This window comes from Schistocerca serialis, chromosome 2 (genome assembly GCF_023864345.2).
Source record: "Schistocerca serialis cubense isolate TAMUIC-IGC-003099 chromosome 2, iqSchSeri2.2, whole genome shotgun sequence".
Lineage (NCBI taxonomy): Eukaryota > Metazoa > Arthropoda > Insecta > Orthoptera > Acrididae > Schistocerca > Schistocerca serialis.
The window spans coordinates 1,016,717,106-1,016,742,638 of NC_064639.1; the positions used below are offsets into that span (position 1 = coordinate 1,016,717,106).

The 25,533-nt window shown below is 38.2% G+C and overlaps 2 protein-coding genes across 3 annotated transcripts in view; one reads left to right on the forward strand and one right to left on the reverse strand.

The window, feature by feature from the left end:
- The window catches only part of LOC126458432 (brefeldin A-inhibited guanine nucleotide-exchange protein 3), a 325,613-nt gene extending 322,806 nt beyond the window's left edge, over positions 1 to 2,807 (reverse strand). The window contains exon 1 of the mRNA XM_050095487.1: positions 2,584 to 2,807. Coding sequence (XP_049951444.1) covers positions 2,584 to 2,668 — 85 coding nt within the window. The 5' untranslated portion in view covers positions 2,669 to 2,807. The remainder of the gene's footprint in view (positions 1 to 2,583) is intronic.
- Positions 2,808 to 3,341: 534 nt separating this feature from the next.
- The window catches only part of LOC126458431 (arginyl-tRNA--protein transferase 1), a 155,473-nt gene continuing 133,281 nt past the window's right edge, over positions 3,342 to 25,533 (forward strand). For both annotated transcript variants that reach the window (XM_050095486.1, XM_050095485.1), the window contains exons 1-3: positions 3,342 to 3,537; positions 3,615 to 3,741; positions 14,904 to 15,049. In XM_050095486.1, coding sequence (XP_049951443.1) covers positions 3,441 to 3,537; positions 3,615 to 3,741; positions 14,904 to 15,049 — 370 coding nt within the window. In that variant the 5' untranslated portion in view covers positions 3,342 to 3,440. The remainder of the gene's footprint in view (positions 3,538 to 3,614; positions 3,742 to 14,903; positions 15,050 to 25,533) is intronic.

Sequence of the window (25,533 nt, forward strand, 5' to 3'; positions counted from 1 at the left end):
AATTGAGGTTTTCTGATCACGACTGTGAGTCTGTGTTCGTATAATTCTCTGGTTGTTTTCTTCATTCATATATCATTACTGAGTATTGTTCAAAAAAATTTCTGAGGATTTTACGTTCTATTTTTTATATTTCTGTGATACCTGATGGTCTGATTGCGGTAATTTCTAGTGTGCAGAGTGCTTCTGGCTGCACAGGTGTATTGTAGTGCTGCCCTGTCTTGATATGTTTCTTTTACTGTAGTGCATTCATGTGAGTTTGTACACTTTCTGAAGTTTTTCTCATCTTTGTATGTTTTATCCTCCTATTTCTCTAGATATTTGAAATTTCCCCATATTTTAACCTTTCTTAATTTGTGTGCACAGCTTGCGTGTTGTTGTTGTTCGTTCTTTCTTTCCATGTATTCGATTTTCTGTAATGATATCTGTAGACTTGTTCTGGCAGACTTCACGTGATTGTTCCAGTGTTTCTTGTGCGTTACTGCTGTTGCCAGGTCAGCCGCAAATGCTAGGCATTTTATGACTCTTTTGTTTACATGAGCTCCTTCAACCAGAATCCCTTTTATTTTTTCTTCTCATTGTTTGATAATTTTGTACAAGACCACATAGAGTAAAAGTAGTGAGAGCCCATCTCCTTGTCTGATTCCTATACCTTCAATGGTTTCAAGAATTCTCCCAGAAATTTTATTTTGAATATAGTGTCTATTGTATGACTGCCCTAGTTTTTCAATCTTTTCCATACTCTTCTAGTGTGTCAGACAGTCTACCTGTCTATGGTATAACAGGCCTTCTCAAAGGCCACAAATGTGACTACACTGTTGTTTGTCTGTTTATCTGACTTTCAGAGTGTTCACAGGTTCCAAACCTGTTCAACAAATGAACTTCATTTAATGATGCCTGACTGGTATTCACTTATCTTCATGTCAGCTTCTGGTTCTAGTTGGATGAGTATTGCCTTGGAGAGAATTTTGTAAATGAGCAGTAATAATGGGATACCTCTGTAATTATTAGGGTCTATCTCTCACCCCCTTAACGTTCTCATTACGTTTACAATTTAATGGACAGCGTTGTCCGATATTGCAAAACTTTTACTGAATCATTGTTGTGTATATACAGATTTGCCACTTAGGGATGACAAGAGTATAGGCTTATTAAGAACAGACTGTAATAGCAGAAGTGCATATGCATATAAATGTCTATTATTACGCATGTATCATTTCATATTATACGTATTACTTTATGTCTATTACTGTACATGTTCCATTTTTCCTGTAATGCTATCAAATAAAATATATATGTACATTCAGAGAATATTCGTACAATATTTCTTATCTATGGGTGGATAAATAAATAATTAAAAATCCAACATCGAGTCATTTTTAACTTTGTACACCAGAGCCAAAAGTATCTTTTATTTGTCTTAGATGTTCCCCGATGCCCAATCTTATTATATTTCATTCATACTTTATATTTCATTCCATACTTTCTATTTCAGTATTTGTGGTAATATACACACTGTTTTACTGCAATTCTGCAGCTTAAACTGAGTTGTAACTGTGAGCTATATTTACCCTGCGCCTATTAAAAATAAATCCCTTCCACCCCCATAGTTACATTATAACTGTCTTTCATCCTGCGAGATGACACGATTTGGTTCCAGATTGGTGAAGCCAACGAACGTGAATCCCAAATAAAGGTTGTGGTAAGAGATTGATCTGTAGCTTAGCCTAATTAATGTTAGTGTCACATTTAACACACTTTGTCATATTCAACACCTTTAGTCATAAAAACTGAAACAGCAAGGTAAATCAGAGAACATATTTAAGCAATGAACAAACCTCCGTGTATTTTGATGCTATACATATCTTATGAAAAACTCAACCAAGGGGGTTCACTATGCAACTTTTATCAGAATTTGCTTATTTCTTGACATACATTCTATAGGAGTGGTAAAAGTGATTTTGTCAAGTAATAATGCAACACCTTACACAGTATTCACTGGCTGCTAAAGTTCAAGGCCCATCTAGTTCACCCCAGCATGGAGTGTTATCAGAATTGACATCAGCAATGTGCTGCATTACATTTATGAGAAAAGAAGATTTAACTACTTCTGCATTCGAGTCAACAAGAAAATGACTTACTGAGAAGAGAATTTTACAAACTGTATTATTCTCCTTGTAGCCAACGGGATACAAACTAGTAAATAACAAAGACTGGGGACTTCATATACCTCAGTTAGTTCCAAAATGAACCACTGTTGTCTGAGGCTCATCGGGCCATCAAATTCTGGTTAGCAAGTTACTTCCATAAAATGAGACAGGAAGAGTAAAGGATTCATTCATTCTTTCTTTCATCACGTTCCACAAACCACAACATGAAGGAAGACATTCATGGATACCTTAGCAAAGTGGACGATAGAAACTAATTCCGTAGGTTAATTATTTTGGTCAATCGTATCACTCTTTATCTGACGAACAAATGTGTTCCTATTGATCATAGCATTACTACTTTAATGTTCTTTCAACTGAATATATTATTCTGATCTTCTATGTCTACAGTTTTGAAAATTACTTAATCAGTTATTACCATATGCTTCTTGTGCCGATTTTCGTAAGGCAGATAATTTTGATCCAGAGGATTCCTTTGCAATTTGTTGCAATAAATCTTCCATTTCTGATGAAAAGTTCCTTCGTCCTTTTCAACAGTATTATTGTTATTAGAATATTAGAGAGACCGGCAACTCTCACGTCTTACCAATCACCTGTAAGAAGAAGCTGCCTGTTTGTTATCGCGTCGCATGAGCAACTCGTTTGTCAGTGTTTACGCTTATATTTAGTTATCAGAGTACCAAACATTAACAGAACACACAACAATACTTATGCATTGCTATCTACTACATATCATGTTAGTATTGAATGAATATTAAAAACTAAATAAGCAGCTGTCAAACTCACGCGATACCAATACACTCTTACGAATTTACCTTAGATGTTTTGCGCAATATCGTAGGTTTAATTATTTATGTTTTATGAGTGAATCCAAATGCGTTATTTGAATACATTCGACATTAAAATATACCAATATTATTTTAAAGAAAAATCATTACATGTTTTCCCGCAAAATTAGTACTCCACTAAAAGACGTTGTGTGATGGATAAAAATAGTTCCAACGAATAAGAGTTTACTTTTGCAACAATGATTCGGTTACAGTATGAGATTGTTATTTAGTATATAGTGGAACAATATACATTAGTATATAACAGGAGACATTGTTGTATCAGAGGAAAAATGTTTCATTGATGGGCTTGTTAAGTTGGCTGCTCTGTCACTGACTGCGGTGTTTATTAGTCAGCTGTGTTATATCATCACAAAAGTAAACCACGTTGTATTGTAGGCTTCGTTGTTTAGTAAACATAGTAATAGGTTTTGCTTTCTGAAAAATAATGGCTTCCCGTGATTATAGTATAATTGAATATTATGCCGAACATGAAGGATATAGATGTGGATATTGCAAATCGACGGATACAAACTATAGTCATGGTATTTGTTTATAACTGCTTGCTGTTCTTGCTCGCTGTTACGAAATGTTCCAACAATTATGAGAACAATATTTTCAGGTCTGTGGGCTCATACAATGACTGTCCAGGATTACCAAGACATAATTGACCGCGGTTGGAGGAGAAGCGGACGCTACTGTTACAAGCCTACAATGCATGTGACATGCTGTCCGATGTACACAATCAAGTAAGAGCTCGCCACAGTGCCGCGAAAAAAAGAAAAAATAATCATTGTTACGCTATGTACATATAAGAGTCGGTGACGTGTGTTACATCAGTGGTTAATTCGCCTCTTATTTACATCAGCCTTAATAGTTTGCTCGTTCAGCTTCTTCGTTAAATGCATTCTTCATTAATGTGTCAAACTCAGCTGTTGATGTATCAGAGTAAATTAAATCCCTCTGGCATCCACCAAGAAGCTGAGTGTCTTACGGATTTTAAAAAAGTCGTAATAAAGGATGTGGAAAACGTTGTATTGTCATTAAAAAAAATAAAAACTGTGCTGAGTGGGGTGGCATACATACTAAAGTTGTTAAAACAGTGTGTGGCATAATAGCACCTCCCCTTACTAAAATATCCAACCATTCTGTTGAACAGGTATGCTTTCCTGATGTTTTGAAGTATGCTGAAGACAGACATCTGTTGAGGAAAGGATCGAGGGGAGACCTGGGGAAACTATTGGTGTACTTCTGTTCTTTCAGTGCTGTCAACAGTGTTAGAGAAAGTAGCTGCAAACCAGATCAAAAACTTTATTGTAAAAAATGATATTATTACAAGTGACCATTTTGAATGTAAACCAGGAAGAAACACTCTGAATGCAGTGAATAACTTCACTGAAATATTGGCAAATCATTGGATCAGAGGCGTAAAGTTGCAGATATCTTCTGTGATCTCTCAAAAGCATTTGACTCCATGAACCATGACTTGCTAATCTACAAATTATACAAATACAGGATTAAGGACAATGCTCTAAATTGCCTAACATTATACTTACACAATCGTAAACAAAGGGTAATTATCACATCAGAGCAGTGAATTATTATTCTAAACCCATAAATGTAAATTCCACATCAGTTCTGTTTGTAGATGATAATTCTGTTTTAATTGTAGGTGACAATACAGAAAAAATTCCAAGATCCATTGTAAGCTCACTGTATACCTTAGAAAACATGCTCCAGTTAAATGGGTTGAAACTTGACTTGAATACTTCATTAGATGTGGGATAATTTTCTGGGGAAGTTCAAGTACTGTATCTTGAATACTGAAACTGCTTAAGAAAATTGTCCGATACATGTGTACTGCACAGCAAGCAGTCTTTTCGCCCATTATTTTGAAAAATACACGTCCTAAATGTTCCCATCATATACATATACGAAATTATAATCTTCCTAGACAGCAGATAAAAATTATTTGAGGAGAATCGTTTTAACCATACATATAACATGAGAAATAAAAATAAGTTTATGCTACTCACACACCAGTTGAAATTATATGCACAGACTCCTCAGTATATGGGGATGACAATATATAACAACTTAACTGGCAAAAATCTATTTAATATGAAGCTAAAAATTTTAAAAATGAGGCAAAAGCAAATTCTAAGGGAGAAATGTTGCTATCCAATAGAAGAATTCATAAAGGATGAAATGATAATTTGAACAAGGGGTAATTAAGTGTTATATTTTATTCTATATATAACAAAATTAGAGAAGGAAAGTTGCTACTCAACATATAGTGGAGATGCTGAGTCACGATAGGCACAACAAAAAGTTTCACACAATTATACCTTTCGGCCATTAAAGCTTTTGTCAGCAATACACACACACACACACACACACACACACACACACACGACTTGCACATGTCAGAATATGCAGTCTCAGACAACTGAAACCACACTGCGATCAGCAGCACCAGTGCATGATAGCAGTGATAACTGTGTGGGGGGTAAGGAGGAGGCTGGGAGGGGGAGAGATAGTATGGTGAGGGTGGCAGACAGTGAAGTGCCACAGTTTAGGTGGAGAGAGGGTGGGGAGAGGGGGGGAGGAGGAAGTGGAAAGGAGGGAAATAAAAAGAAATTGGGGTTGGCAGTGAAATGACGGCTGTGTAGTGCTGAAATGGGAACAGGGAGGGGGTTGGATGGATGAGGACAGTGACTAACGAAGGTTGAGGTCAGGAGGGTTATGGGAACATAGGATGTATTGCAGGGAAAGTTCCCACCTGTGCAATTCAGAAAAGCTGATGTTGGTGGGAAGGATCCCTATGGCACAGGCTGTGAAGCAGTCATTGAGATGAGGGATATCATGTTTGGGAGCATGTTTAGCAACAGGGTGGTCTACTTGTTTTTCAGCCACAGTTTGTCGGTGGCCATTCATGGGGACACACGGCTTGTTGGTTGTCATGCCTACATAGAATGCAGCACAGTGGTTGCAGCTTAGCTTGTAAATAACCATGACTGGTTTCAGAGGTAGCCCTGCCTTTGATGGGATAGGTGATGTTAGTGACCAGATTGGAGTAGATGGTGGTAGGAGGATGTATGGGACAGATCTCGCATCTAGGTCTATTACAAGGGTATAAGCCAGGAGAAGAGGGTTGGGAGCAAGGGTTGTGTAAGGATGGACGAGTATATTGTGTGGGTTCGGTTGACGGCGGAATACCACAGTAGGAGGGGTGGGAACGATATTGGGCAGGACATTTCTCATTTGCGGGCACGACGAGAGGTAATCAAAACCCTGGCGGAAAATGTAATTCAGTTGCTCCAGTCCTGGATGGTACTGAGTTACGAGGGAACTGCTCCTCTGTGGCCAGACTGTTGGACTTTGGAAGGTGGTGGGAGACTGGGAAGAAAAGGCATGGGAGATTTGTTTTTGTACATGGTTGGGAGGATAATTATGGTCAGTGAAAGCTTCAGAGAGACCCTCGGTATATTTTGAGAGGGACTGCTCGTCACTGCAGATGCGACGACCACAGGTGGCTAGGCTGTAGGTGGCTAGGCTGTACGGAAGAGACTTCTTGGCATGGAATTGGTGGCAGCTGTGGAAGTGGAGGTATTGCTGGTGGTTAGTAGCTTTGATATGGATGGAGGTACTGAGGTAGCTGTCTCTGAGGTGGTGGTCAACATCTAGGAAGGTGGCTTGTTGGGTTGAGTAGGGCCAGGTGAAGCAAATGGGAAAGAAGTTGTCGAGGTTCTAGAGGAATGTGAATAGGTTGTCCTCACCTTCAATCCAGATAGCAAAAATGTCATCAATGAATCTGAACCAGGTGAGGGGTTTAGGATCTCTGGATTTTAGTAAGGGTTACTCTAGATGGCCCATGAATAGGTTGGTATAGGATGGTGCCATGCGGGAGTCCATAGACGTACCCCAGATTTGCTTGTAGGTAATGCCTTCAAAGGAGAAGTAATTGTGGGTGGGGATATAGTTGGTCATGGCGACTAGGAAGGTGGTTATTGGTTTGGAATCCATAGGGCGTCTGGAAGGGTAGTGTTCAATAGCAGTGAAGCCATGGGCATTAGGAATGTTAGTATACATGGGGGTGGCATCAATAGTGACGAGCAGGGCACCGTGTGGTAAAGGGACAGGAACTGTGGAGAGTCAGTGGAGGAAATGATTGGTATCTTTTATATAGGAGGATAGGTTCTGGGTAATAGGTTGAAGGTGTTGGTATATGAGAGAAGAGATTCTCTCAGTGGGTGCACAGTAACCGGCCACAATGGGATGTACTGGATCGTTGGGTTTAGGGAGCATTTAGAAGGTGAGAGTGCAGGGAGTGGTAGGGGTAAGTAGAGAGATGGACTCTGGGGAGAGGTTCTGGGATGGGCCTAAGGATTTGAGTAGTGCCTGGAGATCTGCTAGATTCCTGGAATGGAGTCACTGTGGCAAGGTTTGTAGGTGGAAGTATCTGACAGCTGACAGAGTCCTTCCAACATATAATCCTTGCAGTTCAAAACAACTGTGGTGGAGTGTTTGTCTGCAGGTAGGATTATAAGGTCAGGATCAGTTTTTAGATAGTGGACTGCAGTTCTTTTTGCGGATGTAAGGTTAGTTTGCATGTTGAGGGCTTTGGGGAATGATGGTGAGGCAAGGTTCGAGGTTAAGAAATTCTTGAAAGTTAACAGGGGGTGATTTGGATAGAGGAGTGAACTGAGTTAGGCAAGGTTCAATATTGGTCTTTGGTTGAGTCTGATTGGTTGGGTTGGTGGCGAAAAAGTGTTTCCACTGTAGGGACTGGGAGAAGGAGAGAAGGTCTTTAACTAGTCCTGCATGATTGAATTTGGGAGTGGGGCAAAAGGTGAGGCCTTTGGAAAGTACTGATATTTCTGTGGGACTAAGTCTTCTGAAGGAAAGGCTCGTGGCTGTGTTGTGGGTCTGTTTAGGGTCTGGGTTCTGTGTAGTGGTGGGAGGGAGTTTTTGAGGGTTAGGTAAGTGCAGTAGGTCTGCGAGACAAGGTTTGTCAGGTATGAGGGGATGTGGGGGAGGTTTGGAGGTTGTTGTAGATGTGGTGGACAGTGGTGCTCCGAGGTGGGAATAGGAAGTGAGCAGGATGGAGATCTTTTTTGAACTGGCGTTGTGCATGTTGCTCAAGTACATCCATTGTTACATTCCATCCTGGATTTTCCATTGTTTGATATACAACAAAATTGTATTATTATTATTATTATGCTGTTTTCTAACATCAGCTGTTCTTTGTTTATGGTGAAATTTTACCACAATTTGCCAAGTCTCCTGTACTTGAATCAAATGATTTAAATTATGTACATTATGAGACAAATAAACCACAATTCACTTGTCGGCCCCAAAGCTGAAGAAACACCTTTCATCTACTGCTGAACATTTGCAAAATGCTCACAATCTAGTATTGAGGTTATCAAGTTATTTCCATAATTGAAGACAGGAAGAGTAAAGGGCCATTCCATGTGGTGGAATAGTTCAATCACAACAATTTTCTGTGTAATTTTAATTTTTGTAAGAGGCAAACTGTTAATATATGTTGAAGCTTAATGTACTATAGTAAAAAGAATGTTTCTAGCATTTGTAGACTTAGAGAAAGCTTGTGACAATGTTGACTGAAATAGTCTCTTTCAAATTCTGGAGGTGGCAGGGGTAAAATACAGGGAGCGAAAGGCTATTTGCAATTTGTATAGAAACCAAATGGCAGTTATAAGAGTTGAGGGGCATGAAAGGGAAGCAGTGGTTGGGAAGGGAGTGAGACAGGGTTGTAGCCTCTCCCCAATGTTATTCAATCTGTATATTGAGCAAGCAGTGAAGGAAACAAAAGAAAAATTCGGAGTAGGTATTAAAATCCATGGAGAAGAAATAAAAACTTTGAGGTTCGCCGATGACATTGTAATTCTGTCAGAGACAGCAAAGGACTTGGAAGAGCATTTGAACGGAATGGATAGTGTCTTGAAAGGAGGATATAAGATGAACATCAACAAAAGCAAAACGAGGATAATGGAATGTAGTTGAATTAAGTCGGGTGATGCTGAGGGTATTAGATTAGGAAATGACACACTTAAAGTAGTAAAGGAGTTTTGCTATTTGGGGAGCAAAATAACTGATGATGGTCGAAGTAGAGAGGATATAAAATGTAGACTGGCAATGGGAAGGAAAGCATTTCTGAAGAAGAGAAATTTGTTAACATCGAGTATAGATTTAAGTGTCAGGAAGTCGTTTCTGAAAGTATTTGTGTGGAGTGTAGCCATGTATGGAAGTGAAACATGGACGATAAATAGTTTGGACAAGAAGAGAATAGAAGCTTTCGAAATGTGGTGCTACAGAAGAATGCTGAAGATTAGATGGGTAGATCACATAACTAATGAGGAGGTGTTGAATAGGATTGGGGAGAAGAGAAGTTTGTGGAACAACTTGACTAGAAGAAGGGATCGGTTGGTAGTACATGTTCTGAGGCATCAAGGGATCACCAATTTAGTATTGGAGGGCAGCGTAGAGGGTAAAAATCATAGAGGGAGACCAAGAGATGAATACACCAAGCAGATTCAGAAGGACGTAGGTTGCAGTAGGTACTGGGAGATGAAGAAGCTTGCACAGGATAGAGTAGCATGGAGAGCTGCATCAAACCAGTCTCAGGACTGAAGACCACAACAACAACAGTAAAAATAATATTATTTCTTTCTTATAGAATGTAAAACAAAGCAGTACCTCACCTAATACTAAGGAATTTATAAACAATCACATGCGTGATGGAACAGGACTCAGTAAAAAGAGTAATTTCATCCTTTGGAGTGTAAGGTGGAATTCTTATGAAAATGAATTATTGGTAGCGGCAATTTTTTTTCAGTTATGCATTAGGGGTGCTGCTTGGTTATGCAAATCATGTAAATACAATAGATCAAATAATTAATATATTAAGAATATATATTTCTGTGATGGAAAGGGATAGGCAGAGTGATGGAATGGGACAGGTGTGGTTATCCTCTACTCAGTTTGAACAAAACTAAGTTTTTTTTCCCCGTCAAGTGACTTACATAATATCTTACATAGATGTCAACATTATGGAGTTACAGGATAAATTTTTAATGTTTATGCTGCAGTTGTGACATCTAACCTAGGAAATAAATCTGACGATTGTCAATGTCAGGGGTGGAAAGAACTTTCGCAGTGTCAGATTGTAGTACACAAGATGTATCATTACCCTAAAACTAAATTTTAAGTCTATTTTGTTTTTCAAAATACATAATTTCGTACTCGTCTCCATCAGTTCTCACAATTTGGCTTATGTCTTGGTTGGTTCCTCTTTTGGCAGCAAACTTAACCATAAAGGGCTCAAATGAATTGTATTTTTCTTTTGAAAAGGATCATTCATTTTGCATTTGGATACTGTGTGTGGAAAAACAGCTTTATCTTTTTGCACTGATTAAGCATCAGGAATTGTATGAATATGCCCCACAGCATCATCAAAATCCCTCTTTTGTATTTGTACTTCATCTTCCGTTTACAACATCACAGTGGCAGATTTTGAAACTTTATGATCTCATTCATAAAATGATTTAGCATCAGCGATATAGAATTTTTCACTCAACGCAGCATGCCACACATGACGTTTTAATTCTCCACCTATACCATCAACCTTACCTTTACCATGGCTTATAGCCAGGAAATTCCATGTTAATAAAAGCTGCAGTTGCACTTGAATTAAGGTAGTGTTGCTTAACGTATACCATCATTTGAATTGACTGGCTGGTCCATCTGAAAATATGTCTGTAACCTTCACATTTGGAAACTTCATTTTAATTGTAATTAAGTTGTTTTAGAATGGCATTGCATATTTGTTGTGAGAAAGTTCATCACTGATTATAGCATAACTTTGGAGAACAGTAGGAGATATCCAGGCAACAGCTGTAAATATGACAACTTGTTGTGAACCCCAGAATTCAGACTGGATTCTGTCTTGCAGTCACACTGAATAGTTTTCAGCGAAATCTATTTGAACCACTTTATTCTTTTTTTCTAAGAAGCAGCCACTTTGCATTTTTCTAAGAAACAATGATTAATAAATTGAGGTATGTTGCTGATTAGCTCTTTGAAAGCTTCTGATTAAGTGTCTTCTTTCACAATTTTAGCAATCCTCCCTTCAACATTTTTCCACGTGTCTCATGTTAATTCAGCCACTGCCAAACTGTGGCCAAGAGCAAAGTAGAGCACACTGAGGCACAACATGCAGCTGAACACAACACACTTGATTTTAATGGCTGCTCCACTACCCAAACCATAAGGATCCTTCCCCCACCACTAGCTTTTCTGAACTGCACAGGTGGGAGTTATCCCTACAACACTTTCTCTGCTCCCGTAATTATCCCGACCTGATATTACGGTAACATACTATCCCCACACCCACCCAAAAGTTTCCACCTCCTCTGTCCATTCTTCTCCTACCTATTCTCGTCTCCCACCGTGTTTAATTGCAGCCCTCTGCCAACACATATCTGCCTGTCTTTCCTCGCTCCTCTTCTTTTTTGATCCATTTTTCCCCATCTCCCTGCCCCCAGCCTTCCGACACTGTGCCTGTTGCTATTCTAGTCCCTGCACACTCCACCAGACAGCCTTCATCGCTGTCTCCACCTGTACACCATCCCCCCCCCCCCCCCTCCCCAAGATTACTGCTTGCATCCCACATGATAGTTGCATCCCGCATCCTGGCCCGAGGTGCTGGATGCTGGAGTTCACAGGTGTGTGTTTGTGTGTGTGTCTTTCACTGATGAAGGCTGTGGCTGAAAGCTTTATGTAAGTGTCTTTTAATTGTGCCTGTCTGCAACTTGATGAGTCTTCTTTACAGTAAGTAGCAATATGTCTTTTCCTACATTGTTGAAAATCTAGAGTATAATTAATAATATATTGTTGAACACCATGAGCTGCACTTCAAAATTATATTTGGGCATATAGTCCATCATCATTGGCATGTACTGTGCATGTCCAAATCAAACAGTATATCCCAGTATATCCATCAAGTACAAAGTCCCTATAATTGTTGAAAACAATTTGGATCTTTGCACGACACAGATCGTCATGTGTACATGTTATAGTTGTGAAATGTACACTCTTAGCGGTCTGTGAACTGTGAACTGCAGAGATCCACATCATTTTTAGCCATTATTAACAGAGTAGTGTCCATTACCAGCAGGAAGTGTGGCTATTTAGCATTTCCAAGCTGTAATGTGTACCCACGGTGCTCTGTGTACTGCAGATATCCACACTGTTTTTTACCAATATAAAAATTTTATACTTGGCAGACATGTCACTTGATTTAGATATGCAAAGTATGTGCCACTATTTGCCCAAATGTCAGTCTAGCAAATAAGTGCAGCTCATTGTGTTCAACAAAATGTTGTTTAACAGTATTCTACAGAGGTGTGCACAAATGTTTTGTAAGTAGTCTTCCTTGTAGATTGATTACATATCTCTAATTCCTATTAGTGAACCAAAGTGTGCCACCTGCTTTGCCTACAACTTGACCTATGTGATCACTTCATTTCGTATTTGAACAAAATGTTACCCCTGGATGAGTGTATGAGTTGACTGACTCCAGTTGCATTTAATTGATATTTTAGTCACAGAACACTATTTTTTTTGTGAAGTGCACAGGTTTACATTTGTAAACATTTAAATCAGGCTGCCATTCTTTGCACCACTTTGAAATCATATCAATATCTGATTTTTGTCATCATACAGTACTTCACATTAGATAACTGCATCATCTGCAGAAAAGTGTAGATTAACAATAATGACCCATGTCATTACTACACAAAATGAGCATAAGTGACCTTTACACAGTTCCCTGGGGAATGCCTGAAGTTACTTCTACACCAGCTGATGACTCTCCGTCCAAGATAACAACCTACATCCTTTATACAAAGAAATCTTCAATCAAATCACAAATTTTGTTTGATATCCCATAGGATAACACTTATTATTTCAGAAGGCAAGAAATACTGCATCTACCTGGCTGCCTGTATCCATAGCTTTTCGAATGTAATCTGAGAAAAGCACAAGTCGGGTTTCCCATGGCTGATGTTTCTGGAATCCATGGAGGTTGACATGAAGGAGGTCATTCTGTTTGGGATACCTAATTCCGTTTGATTTTAGGATATGTTCTAAAATTCTGCAGCATATATCTGTCAAAGATATTAGACATTAGTTTGTGGATCACTTCTTTTACACTGACATACATGGGTGTGAGCTGTGCATTTTACCAACTACTTTTACAGTTTTAAAAACTTTGTTTTGTGGGTGTCCACAGCCTTAGTATGCTTTGAAAATGAAAATATGGTCAAGTGGGCTGTGATCTATTTATTGTCCTTGCTTTTAGCCAATTTCAGCCTTGGGTTATTTTCAAGCACATTTTACGCTTCATTTTATTGAAGCAGGAAGCTTAAAACATGTGCTTGAAAATGACCCATAGTTGAAATTGGACAATTGCCTGCATAATAAACATATTACAGTCTGCTTGACCACATTTTAACTCTCAAAATACTTTTATGGTTAATAATGGGGCTAAGTCACTGACAAATTATGTGGAGAATCCATTAGGGGTTCCATTGGGCTCATCAAGATTTGTTCAACTCTAGCCATTTTATCTGTTTCGCAGTAAACCACTCATCATTGCACCATCGCAAAATTTAAACTGGGGCAGTACTCATGGATGTTCCTGTGTAAAGGAACATTTGAAAATGGAGTTCAGAATTTCTGCTTTTCATTTCCTTCCCTCATTTTCATTTTTCCAAGAGTGTCAGTATCGCTAATTGCCTTTACATTTGGCCAGAATTTCTTTGGCTTTTGCGAGACATCTTTTGATAAGATTCTGCTTTGGCAATTGTTAAAGGCTTCACACATAGCACTTCTGACAGCCAAACACATTTCTTTTATCATTTCTCTGTTTGCAGCTCAATGCTTCATTTTATACCTATTATTCAGTAGTCGTTATTCCTTATAGAGTTGATACACAGCAATCAATATACCTCCCATTGTGAACTGTTATCTAGGTTCATATGTAAGTAGTGCTGATGCATGTACTATAACAACAAATTTTATTCTATTGTGAATCCTATTACTTACAATGCAGTGGTGACATTCAGTCATAAAATTTAGGGAATATGATGTAATTGGATAGATAAAAAAATCTACTCACCAAGTAGTGGCATGAGAACACACATATTAAGGTATTGAAATTTGCAAGTCTTTGGGCTCCTTCTTCTGACACAAGGGTTGAAGAGGGAGGAAGAGGAGTAAAGGAAAAGGACTGATGAGATTTAGCAAATGCCATGGTAAGTTTTCTCTGACCCGCAGTTGTGGGCAACTTTCCCCACTTTGTAAATCTCACCAGTCCTTTTTCTTGCACTTCTCTTTCTTTCCCTTCAACCCTTCTGCCAGAGGAAGGAGCCACTGGCTCCGAAAGCTTGCAAACTTCAATACCTTCATGTGTGTGTTCTGCTGCTGCTGCTGGTCGTGGTGAAAGAGAGGGAGAGAGAGAGAGAGAGAGAGAGAGAGAGAGAGAGAGAGAGAGAGAGAGAGAGAGAGAGGATGTATGTGAGAAGGGGGAGAGGCTGTCCTTTGCATAGTTTGCATTACCCTTCTATGTATTTATTTTGTCTACTTTGATGTAGCATCCATTCTTTTCTTTGTGTTTCTGTTTGTAACTTAGTATGTATAAAAATTGATTTTGAAACTCTGAGAATCATTGTTTACTTTTATTTTTTAATTAGTCACAGTGGTAACATCTGGTGGTTCATAGAATATTTTATGTTTGAAGTTCGCTGTGTTCTCTCCATTATAACCTGTTTGTCTAATTGTTTTTGTATTTTCTTTTAATAGTTTTGTTTGTTGTAAACTTCAGATGTGAAGCCTTGGAATTTAAAATATCCAAGTCACAGAAGAAGGTAATCAAACGATTTAATCGTTTTCTGGCTCATGGTTTGTCCAAATCAAATGATGATGCCTTATCTCTTGAAGGATCAGAAGCTTCAGATGACCAAATTCAAGGTACTACATTAACTAGTTAAATATTCATAAATCACTTTAAGATGATGGAGAATTTGTTTGGTTCACAGGCTGAAACAGTTTGTTTTGTTGTACAGTTAGTCACTATATGTATCTGCTTGCAACCAGTATAAGGGAAAGTAAATAAAGTAGAGAAAAAGACTCTAGTTTAATCATTAGATCATAAAGACAATATGTTTAGAGCCCCTACCAGAACATCAAATCTGTATATGAGGCTTGGAACTTTAATAGTGGCAACTATTTATTTACAGCTCATACAAAATAGATACGTGTTTCAAAGTTTTACTGACCTTCAAAGTAGTCACCAGCATTGTGTATAACCTGTTGCCAGTCACGTTGAAGTCGTAGGATACTCTTTGCAGTGCCAGTTGTGTTGACAGTTCAAGCAGCGTGGTCTATTGTCTGACGAATTTGTAGCAATTCTGAAGCAAATGCTGTTCATTTTTGGAACACAACCTAGGACCAGCTTAAGAGACAGAAGTGATGACACTTTCTGCAGAACCTGACCATCATTTTGTAGGACAATGCTCAAGCACGTACAGTGCAAGTTGTTACTGATTTGTTTGACTGATGGTGTTGCTAATTGATATACCACCTACTGCACTCCCCTGACTTAAGCCCTTGTGAGTTCAACTTGATTTCTAAACTGAAGTACACACTTCAAGGCATTCGCTTCAGAACTGCTATAAATTTGTCGGGCAATAGACCGTGCCGCTCCAGCTGTCAACACAACTGGTACTGCTAAGAGTATTCTACGACTTCCACATCGCTGGCAACGGGTTATACACAATGTTGGTGACTACTTTGAAGGTGAGGAAAACTTTGAAATATGTATCAATTTTGTACGAGCTGTAAATAAATAGTTGCCACTATTTAAGTTCCAACCCTCGTATAATGGCTGATTAAAGATTAAAACATATGTATTGGATATATGCTGCCAAGTTAAGGGCTTACTGCCAAGCTGGTCTTAAAAGTAAAGAGAACATGTCAGCAGGACACAAACAGATGAAGCAATACACATGAAGAATAAGGAGAAACCAGTGTAGACATGAACTCTTTGAATATGTTACTCATTAGAATTGCCAGTAATATCAATGTCACTAACTGCAGAGAGGACAGAATAAGTAAAGCGCATCAACATCTAATTTAACTGGAAGTAGAGAGAGAACTAATCAGGATGTGAAACAGAAATCAACAGCATTTGACAAACTCACAGGCTGTGTTAACGAAACAATAGAAGTGCCTGCATAGACCAAATACTGTCTGTCATTTGGACTGGAAACAAGATGCCAGATTGTCTAAAAACAACCGTTCAATGTCAGAAGGTGACAAACAGGAAAGTCTTTACAGTGTTGCTTCAAGAAAACACTGTCACTTTACTTTCATAAATGAAATTCGTTGAGTAAGATCCCAAGTGATTAAGCAATTTGAGTTGCTAGATCTTATTTTGAACAAGGCAGGTAATGGAAATAATTAAATTATGGTTTCTACTACTTCTTCTTCTTCTTCTTTCTGAACAGGTCCATTAACAAGCATGTTTAAGCCACTAAGCGAGCTTTATGCTGTCTCCAATAGTCATTTCTGTTCTCTCTTCTGTTGCACATTTTCTTCATTCTCCTTTTGGAACATCTTTTTCTTAAAAAAAAAAAAAAAAAAAACCATCACACTTGTAATTTTATTTCTGTATTTTGTTCTTTCTTCAATTTTTCATTTATGTATGCTAATTTGATGTATGTCTTCATGCACTTCCATAATTGGATTTACATTTCTATTTTTCAAAATGCTGTATACTTTTGTCATTCTGTGAGTACTTCATCTCTGCATGTGCCCCCCAAAAAAGGTCTTATTTTCCTAATTTCAGATTTTATTTTTTCTGTGTGAATGTATACTTCTGTGTTCATTCATAATGTTTCTACTGTTGTTCTATTTTCTAATATTTTCTTCACAATCTTGCCTTAGTTTTTCCTGACTTTTGCATTTGCTTTCAATAGAGCATCATTAAATTATTGTCACTCTCTTCAAAAGTGCTAGAAAAGATAACATAAATAGGCTAGGGAAAACATATCTGTAGTAAGAATGTTAGAGTAGATGCATGGGAGTACAGGAAGGCCTCTTACTTTGAAATAGAAAATGGCTTAATAGAATGGTTTGGAGTAATGTAATCTATTCAGAAAGAATTTTTTTTGGTTCTTACCTCATTTCATCATGGCTGTGGAGAAAATAATGAAGACCTATGAATGAGATTGAGAAGGGTTAGACCTCTGATGTGAATTTACTGATGGTGCCATTATGTTAAAGAAAATAGAGGAGACAGTACAGAAGAAGCCTCAAATGTTGAAAATTTTTATCAAAAAATCAGTGCATTTAACAGTATTAATGGCACGTAGAGAGGAGGTGGAGGAGGAGGATGGGGAGGAGTTTCAAACTTAATTCTGGAAGGAACAAGGCTTGAATCAGTTTCAAAGAATCTTTGGAGTTTCACATCAAATGACAACAATGTAAAGCATAAGTTCTCAATAGAATACATACTTTCTGCTTATCCTTGCTTGTGGATTTAAAATATAGGAAAAAATAAAATTATAACAGCAGAAATAAAGTTCATCAGAAGCAAGATCTGATGGATGTAAAATATAAAATAGACAATGAAAAAGTAAAGTACATGGAATAGAGTCATTTTACAGGTACAGCTCCAGTGACGGGACCAGAATTATTATAAAGAACACAAGTGCAGAAGGACCCTACTTTTATATAGATGTAGTTTAAAAAAAAAAAAAAAAAAAAAAAAAAAAAAAAGCCCAAGGGGTGATTAGGGTTGGAGTGCTTTTACTGCATATTCTGCCCAGGAGGTCCTTGACCCTACCTCCTCCACCGCACGTCCTGGCTGTCCCCTGCTATTCTGTTGTACTTTTAGATGCAGTTAGCCTCTCCTCCTACATACTCATTCACTGTTTTAGGATAACACTCTGATGTAAGAGAGATCTTAAGAATTCCTTATCCTTGATACAAGCTGATGTAGAAATCTATTGCTCTCATTATATCTCTCAACTTACTTTATTATTGTCTGCCCTATTGGTGTTCATTACATTGTTAGCCTTTTCCCTTTCACTGTTGTGGTTATCCTCGCCACCTGTCTTGAAAGAATTGTGTGCATAACAGTCCAACCCATATGCTTTTATATCTCATGCAATTATTTCTCATAGCTGGAATGCATATTGCTTTCATTGCCTCTGTTTTACCACTTCTACATATTTTTACAGTTTGATCAAATTTCTAGCAGATGTCACCAACTTCAGGTGAACAAGGCACAGCTGACCTCACTGTTTCTTCCCTTAAACCCAATCAGTCAGTTATCAGCTTGTATCATAAAGCCTTGCCACCCACTCACAGTTCTTGCAAAAACGCCGTTGCAGCCCTTTCGCAAAAGCAAATTATGTCATTTAAATTGGCTTGCATGCTCTTGATAACACGGGAACAGCTAAATTAAGAAATTGCATAAAATGTACATTAGACCAAAGATTGTACCCAACATGCCAGAATGTGAGTCACAAAAAGTTGTTGCTCTGTTATACTCTGATGATGATTATATGAAGACTGCAGGAAGGATCAACTCAGGTTTGCTAAGTCTTGTTCATTACACTCTAAAATGTCAAAATCTCCAAATAACACCCACAAGGCTGCATAAAACACAATATTTATCTAATGGTCAACAATGAAAGTTTCTTTAAATTCTGAGACTTGTAAATGTTGGCAGCCCTACAGACAAGCGACTAGAGCAAGTTTTGGTGTTCTCGTAAAGATAAGTCATTTTAGATTATAAAAATAATTAGTTTAGTACTGTTACATGGTAAATAGGTGTATCAGTGTGCTTTTTAAGCGTACCTTTAAAGGTTTCATTTTTCTTTACATAATATAGCAGAAAACGTGAAAAGATTGTACAGTTGGGTTACAGTCGTATTTTCTGTTTGCGTTTTGCCGCAGCAAATCTATATAATTTCGTTTAGTTGTTCTTTGCTCTCTCCAGCAATTTAACAGTAGTGTACCTCTTCCTTATTTAACTCACATTTCCAGAAAGTAGCGTGAAGTTTAAGTTGTTGTTTCAGAAACTTTGCACTCTTGTTTTTGTTTACATACAGTTGCGTATAGGCCAAATTTGTGGAAATGGCTCTGAGCACTATGGGACTTAACTACCGTGGTCATCAGTCCCCTAGAACTTAGAACTACTTAAACCTAACAAACCTAATGACATCACACACATCCATGCCCGAGGCAGGACTCGAACCTGCAACCGTAGCAGTCGCGTGGTTCTGGACTGCGCGCCTAGAACCGCTAGACCACCGCGGCCGGCCCAAATTTGTGGAATCATATTTTTGTGTTTATCTGTAATTTAACTGACTTATTCTCAATAAACTATTACATTTATCATGAGTGAAAAGTGCGTGACTTCCCATAGACTTGTTAGGTCGGGGCTCTGGTGTGACGGGTGCTATAGTTTTTTCCATGTGGGTGACTGTAGTGTCATGGGAATGGGGGCAGTAAATGAGACTCATCAGTGGTTTTGTAGGATATGTAGTAGAGATTGGAAGACACTAGAACAGGAGGGGAAAATTGCCGCCCTTCAGGCTGAGTTAGACAAGGCCAGGGGAGATCTTGACAGGTTAAGGAGGGAGAAGGGTAAAGAGAGGTGGGAATTGGCAACAGGCAACAGGAGGAACAGGCCTAGAACTTTGTCTGACAGCTTTGTGGTGAGTGTGGAGAATAGGTTTGACCTGTTGCCGCAGTTATTAGAAGCTGGTGAGCCTCAAGCAGTTGCAGGTGTAGACAGGACACAACAAACTTTCAGCAGCAAATTGAAAAATAAGAATGTAGGGAAATCAGTAAAGAGAAAGAAAGTATTGTTGTTAGGTAGTTCCCATGGAAGATGTGTTGGCCAACTTTTCCAGGATGAACTAGGATCAGAATACCGGGTCACCAATTTTTTTAAAACTAGATGCTGGTCTTGAGCAAGTGACAGAGGATTTAGGATCACTTTGCAAAGATTTCACTAAGGAAGACACCATTGTTATAGTGGGTGGACCAGGTAATAGTATTGACAGAGATCCTGGGTACAGTATAGCATGTGACCTAGCAAAGATTGCATCAGCATCGAAGCATACTAGTGTTGAGTTTGTATCTCTTTGTGGGCACCATGACCGACCTCATTTGAACTCTTCTGTCAAGAGAGTTAATTTGGAGTTGGAACAGCTGCTTATGTATGGTGCAGGGTCACACATTGGTGTGTTTCCTGTTGATTCTCTCAATAGGTGGGATTATACTATGCATGGCCTTCACCTCAACAGGAAAGGGAAGGGTAAACTGGCTGGGAAAATAGCAGGAAAGTTAAAGGGGGGAGGCACTGTAGTGAGTGATAAAATACCAGTGGTTATAGGCTTCAGAAAAGACCCTTTTTTAGGGCAGGGAGGACAGAAAGAAACCAAGTTTTAAGAGAGTTTAGGATTGAGACAAACCTTCAATTTGAGAAAGAAATCATAAAACATAATTCTAGCTTGTTACATTAGCATAAACAGCTATTGGTTAAGAATTTTCAACAATCAGCAGAAATTTCAACTCTACCCATTTTAACTCAGTCAATGTGAAATGTCAGCTATCTTTATTGCATCAGAATATTCGAGGACTGAGAAATAAAATTAATGAATTAAGTATCTGCATAGATGAATTAGAGTCCTCAAACCCAGCTGACATAATCTGCCCATCTGAAGATCATGTGACCACTGGTATAGAACTTTTTAAGTGTTACAGGATTTAGGTTAGCACCTCACTTTTGTAGAGCAGAAATGGAGAAAGGAGGAGTTGCCACATCCATCAGGAACTGTCATAAATTTAAGAGCATAGGCATTCATAGATTTTGCCTAGAACCATATATGGAAGCATGTGTAACAGAAGTAGAATTTCACAAAAAACCCTTCATAATATTAAGTGTATATCGAGCACCTGCAGGTAACTTCAATCTGTTCATAAACCACCTTGAAGCTGTACTGGCCCATTTAACAACCAAAAACAAAGAAATAGTGGTTGCTGGTGACTTCAGTGTAGATTTCCTTAAAGACTCGCCCATAAGAACTTATTTGAGTCAGTAACACTATCATTCAACTTAATTCCCACTGTTAAGTTCCCCACTAGGGTAGCCAAATGCTCACAAACAGCCATTGATAATATCTTTATAGAAAAGTCCAATGAACAAAATTATATTACAAAACCAATAGTCAATGGCCTCTCAGACCATGACATACAGTTCCTTCTGTTAAATCTTAATACTGAACAGGATATAAAATCTGTCAAATCTAAGCTCAAGAGGGTTATCAATAAGCCAAACATAGATTATTTTAGGACACTCCTTTGAGACATTCACTGGAGTGATGTTTACAGTGGTCATGGCATGAATGAAAAATATAATACTTTCGCTAATAAAGTCCTTATCTTATCTGAACACTGTTTTCCCCCCAAAACTAACCAAGGTTAGAGCAAAGTCCACAAAGAAGCCATGGATTGATCATGGAATAGAGGTATCTTGTAAAACAAAAAGAAAACTGTATCTGGCAATGCGAAACAGTTCTGATGTTGATGCTATAGCACATCACAAGAAATACTGCATTAAAGACTGTAATTCTTACATCAAAGCAAATATATTACAAGGAAAAGGTAGTCATATCAGATGACAAAATAAAGACAATATGGTATATAGTGAAGGAGGAGACCAGTAGAACCAGACATGAAGAGGGACAAATAGCATTAAGACTAAATGATACATTGGTGACAGGTGTGTATAGTGTTGCAGAACTTTTTAACAAACATTTTACAACTGTTACTGAAAAGATGGAGCTGTCAGGTTCTGTAGATGCTGCTATGGAATACCTCACACCAGACATTTCAAGTAACTTCCATAATATGAATTTGACCCTCATTACCACAGCAGAAGTAATGTCCATCAAAAATCTTTAAAATCAAAAACATCCAGGGAGTATGATGAAATATCAACAAAGTTAATTACAGAATGTGATTCTGAGTTAAGTAACATATTAAGATATCTGTGTAACCAGTCGTTTATGAGTGGAATATTTCCTGAATTGTTGAAATATGCTGAAGTTAAGCCACTGTTTAAGAAGGGAGATAAAGAAATAGCATCAAATTTCCATCCAATTTCTCTTTTGCCAGCATTCTCAAAAATTTTAGAAAAGGTAATGTACAATCAGCTTTATAAACATCTTATCACAAATAACATACTGTCAAAGATGCAGTTTGGATTTCTAAATGGTTCTGATATTGAGAAGGCTATCTACACTTACAGTGAAAATGTACTTAATTCATTAGACAAAAAATTGCAAGCAAATGGTATATTTTGTGATCTGTCAAAGACATTTGAGTGTGTAAATCACAATATCCTTTTAAGTAAATTAGAATATTATGGTATAACAAGAAATGCTGCAAAATGGTTCAAGTCTCATATCTCTGGCGGGAAACAAAGGGTGTTATTAGGAAAGAGACATGTATTAAGCTATCAGGCATTATCCAACTGGGAACTAATTACATGTGGGGTGCCACAAGGTTCCATTTTATGGCCCTTACTTTTTCTTGTTTATATCAATGACCTTTCATCAGTAACATTACCAGATGCCAATTTCGTTTTGTTTGCCGATGATACAAACATTGCAATAAATAGCAAATCAAGTGAAGCCTTAGAAAGATCAGTTAATAAAATATTTGTGGAGATTAATCACTGGTTCCTAGCCAATTCTTTGTCTCTAAACTTTGAAAAAACACACTAAATGCAGTGCAGAACTTGTAGGGGGTGTCCCACGAATATATGCCTGACATAGGATGACAAGCAGATAGAAGAAGTGGATGGTGTTAAATTTTTGGGATTACAGCTTGATAGTAAATTCAACTGGGAGGAGCACACCACAGAACTGCTAAAGCGTCTTAACTAATCTCTCTTTGCAATGTGAGTTGTGTCACACATAGGGGATATAAAAATGAAAAAGTTGGCATACTATGCTTACTTTCATTCCATAATGTCATATGTGATTATTTTTTGGTGTAACTCATCAAACCAAGCTAAAGTTTCCTGGGCACAAACACGTGCAATAAGAGTTATATGTGGTGGGAACTCAAGAACATCCTGCAGAAGCCTGTTTAGGGAGCTAGGGATATTAACTACTGCTTCCCAATATATTTATTCTTTAATGAAATTTGTCACTAAAAATATATCACTTTTTCAAATCAACAGCTCAAGAAATGGAATCAATACTAGAAATAAGAATAATCTTCACAAGGATTTAAAGTCACTTAGTCTTGTACAAAAAGGTGTGCGTTATTCAGGAACACACAATTTTATCTCACGAAATAAGCGTAAAATGAAAAAACTACAAAGAACGAAACTTGTCTAGCTTGAAGGAGGAAACCAGATGGCACTATGGTTGGCCTGGTAGATGGTGCTGCCATGGGTCAAACAGATATCATCTGCATTTTTTTAAAATAGGAACCCCAATTTTTTATTCGTGTAGTACGTAAAGAAATATGAATGTTTTAGTTGGACCACTTTTTTCGCTTTGTGATAGATGGCACTGTAATAGTCACAAACATAAGGCTCACAATTTTAGATGAACAGTCGGTAACAGGTAGGTTTTTAAAATTAAAATACAGAACGTAGGTACCTTTGAACATTTTATTTCGGCTGTTCCAATGTGATACATGTACCTTTGTGAACTTATCATTTCTGAGAATGCATGCTGTTACAGCGTGATTGCCTGTAAATACCACATTAATGCAATAAATGCTCAAAATGATGTCCGTCGACCTCAATGCATTTGGCAATACGTGTAACGACATTCCTCTCAACAGCGAGTAGTTCGCCTTCCGTAATGTTTACACATGCATTGACAATGCGCTGACGCATGTTGTCAGGCGTTGTCGGTGGATCATGATAGCAAATATCCTTCAACTTTCCCCACAGAAAGAAATCCGGGGACATCAGATCCGGTGAACGTGTGGGCCATGGTATGGTGCTTCAATGACCAATCCACCTGTCATGAAATATGCTATTCAGTACCGCTTCAACCGCACGCGAGCTATGTGCTGGACATCCATCATGTTGGAAGTACATCGCCATTCTGTCATGCAGTGAAGCATTTTGTAGTAACATCGGTAGAACATTACTTAGGAAATCAGCATACATTGTACCATTTAGATTGCCATCGATAAAATGGGGGCCAATTATCCTTCCTCCCATAATGCCGCACCGTACATTAACCCGCCAAGGTCGCTGATTTTCCACTTGTCACAGCCATCGTGGATTTTCTGTTGCCCAATAGCGCATATTATGCCAGTTTACGTTACCGCTGTTGGTGAATGACACTTCGTCACTTAGTAGACGCTTACAAAAAATCTGTCATCGTCCTGCAATTTCTCTTGTGCCCAGTGGCAGAACTGTACACGACATTCAAAGTCATCATCATGCAATTCCTGGTGCATAGAAATATGGTACGGGTGCAATCGATGTTGATGTAGCATTCTCAACACCGACGTTTTTGAGATTCTCGATTCTCGCACAATTTGGCTGCTACTGATGTGCGGATTAGCCACGACAGCAGCTAAAACACCTACTTGGGCATGATCATTTGCTGCAAGTCATGGTTGACGTTTCACATGTGGCTGAACACTTCCTGTTTCCTTAAATAACGTAACTATCCGGCGAACGGTCCAGACACTTGGATGATGTCGTCCAGGATACCGAGCAGCATACATAGCACACGCCCATTGGGCATTTTGATCACAATAGCCATTGATCAACACGATATCGACCTTTTCCTCAATTGGTAAATGGTCCATTTTAACACGAGTAATGTATCACGAAGCAAATACCGTCCGCACTGGCAGAATATTATGTGATACCACAACTTATTCATTTGTGACTATTACAGCACCATCTATCACAAAGCGAAAAAAGTGGTCTTACTAAAACATTCATATTTCTTTACGTACTACTCGAATATGTAATAAAAAATGGGGGTTCCTATTTTAAAAAATGCTGTTAATATCCGTTTGACTTTGGCAGTGCCATCTAGCTGGCCAACCATAGCGCCATCTGGTTTCCCCCTTCAAGCTAGACGAGTTTTGTTCTTTGTAGTTTTTTCTTTGTTGCTTATTTCACGAGATATTTGGCCTGGTCACTATAAATGGACCACCCTGTACATATATATTTGTTGTACATAAGTATCGTTGTAGTTCTATTATATGTTTATTACCTTATAAATAAATAAAAACATTTTTTTAAATTTTAAATTCAGTGCATTAATGCGATCTTAGTAAATGAGTGTTTGTAAAATGATTCTTTCATATAGTGTTCATTAAAAAAAAAATGACGATCATTCCGCTTGGGACCTGTGGTAGGTACATTAGTTATTTGTTTCAGT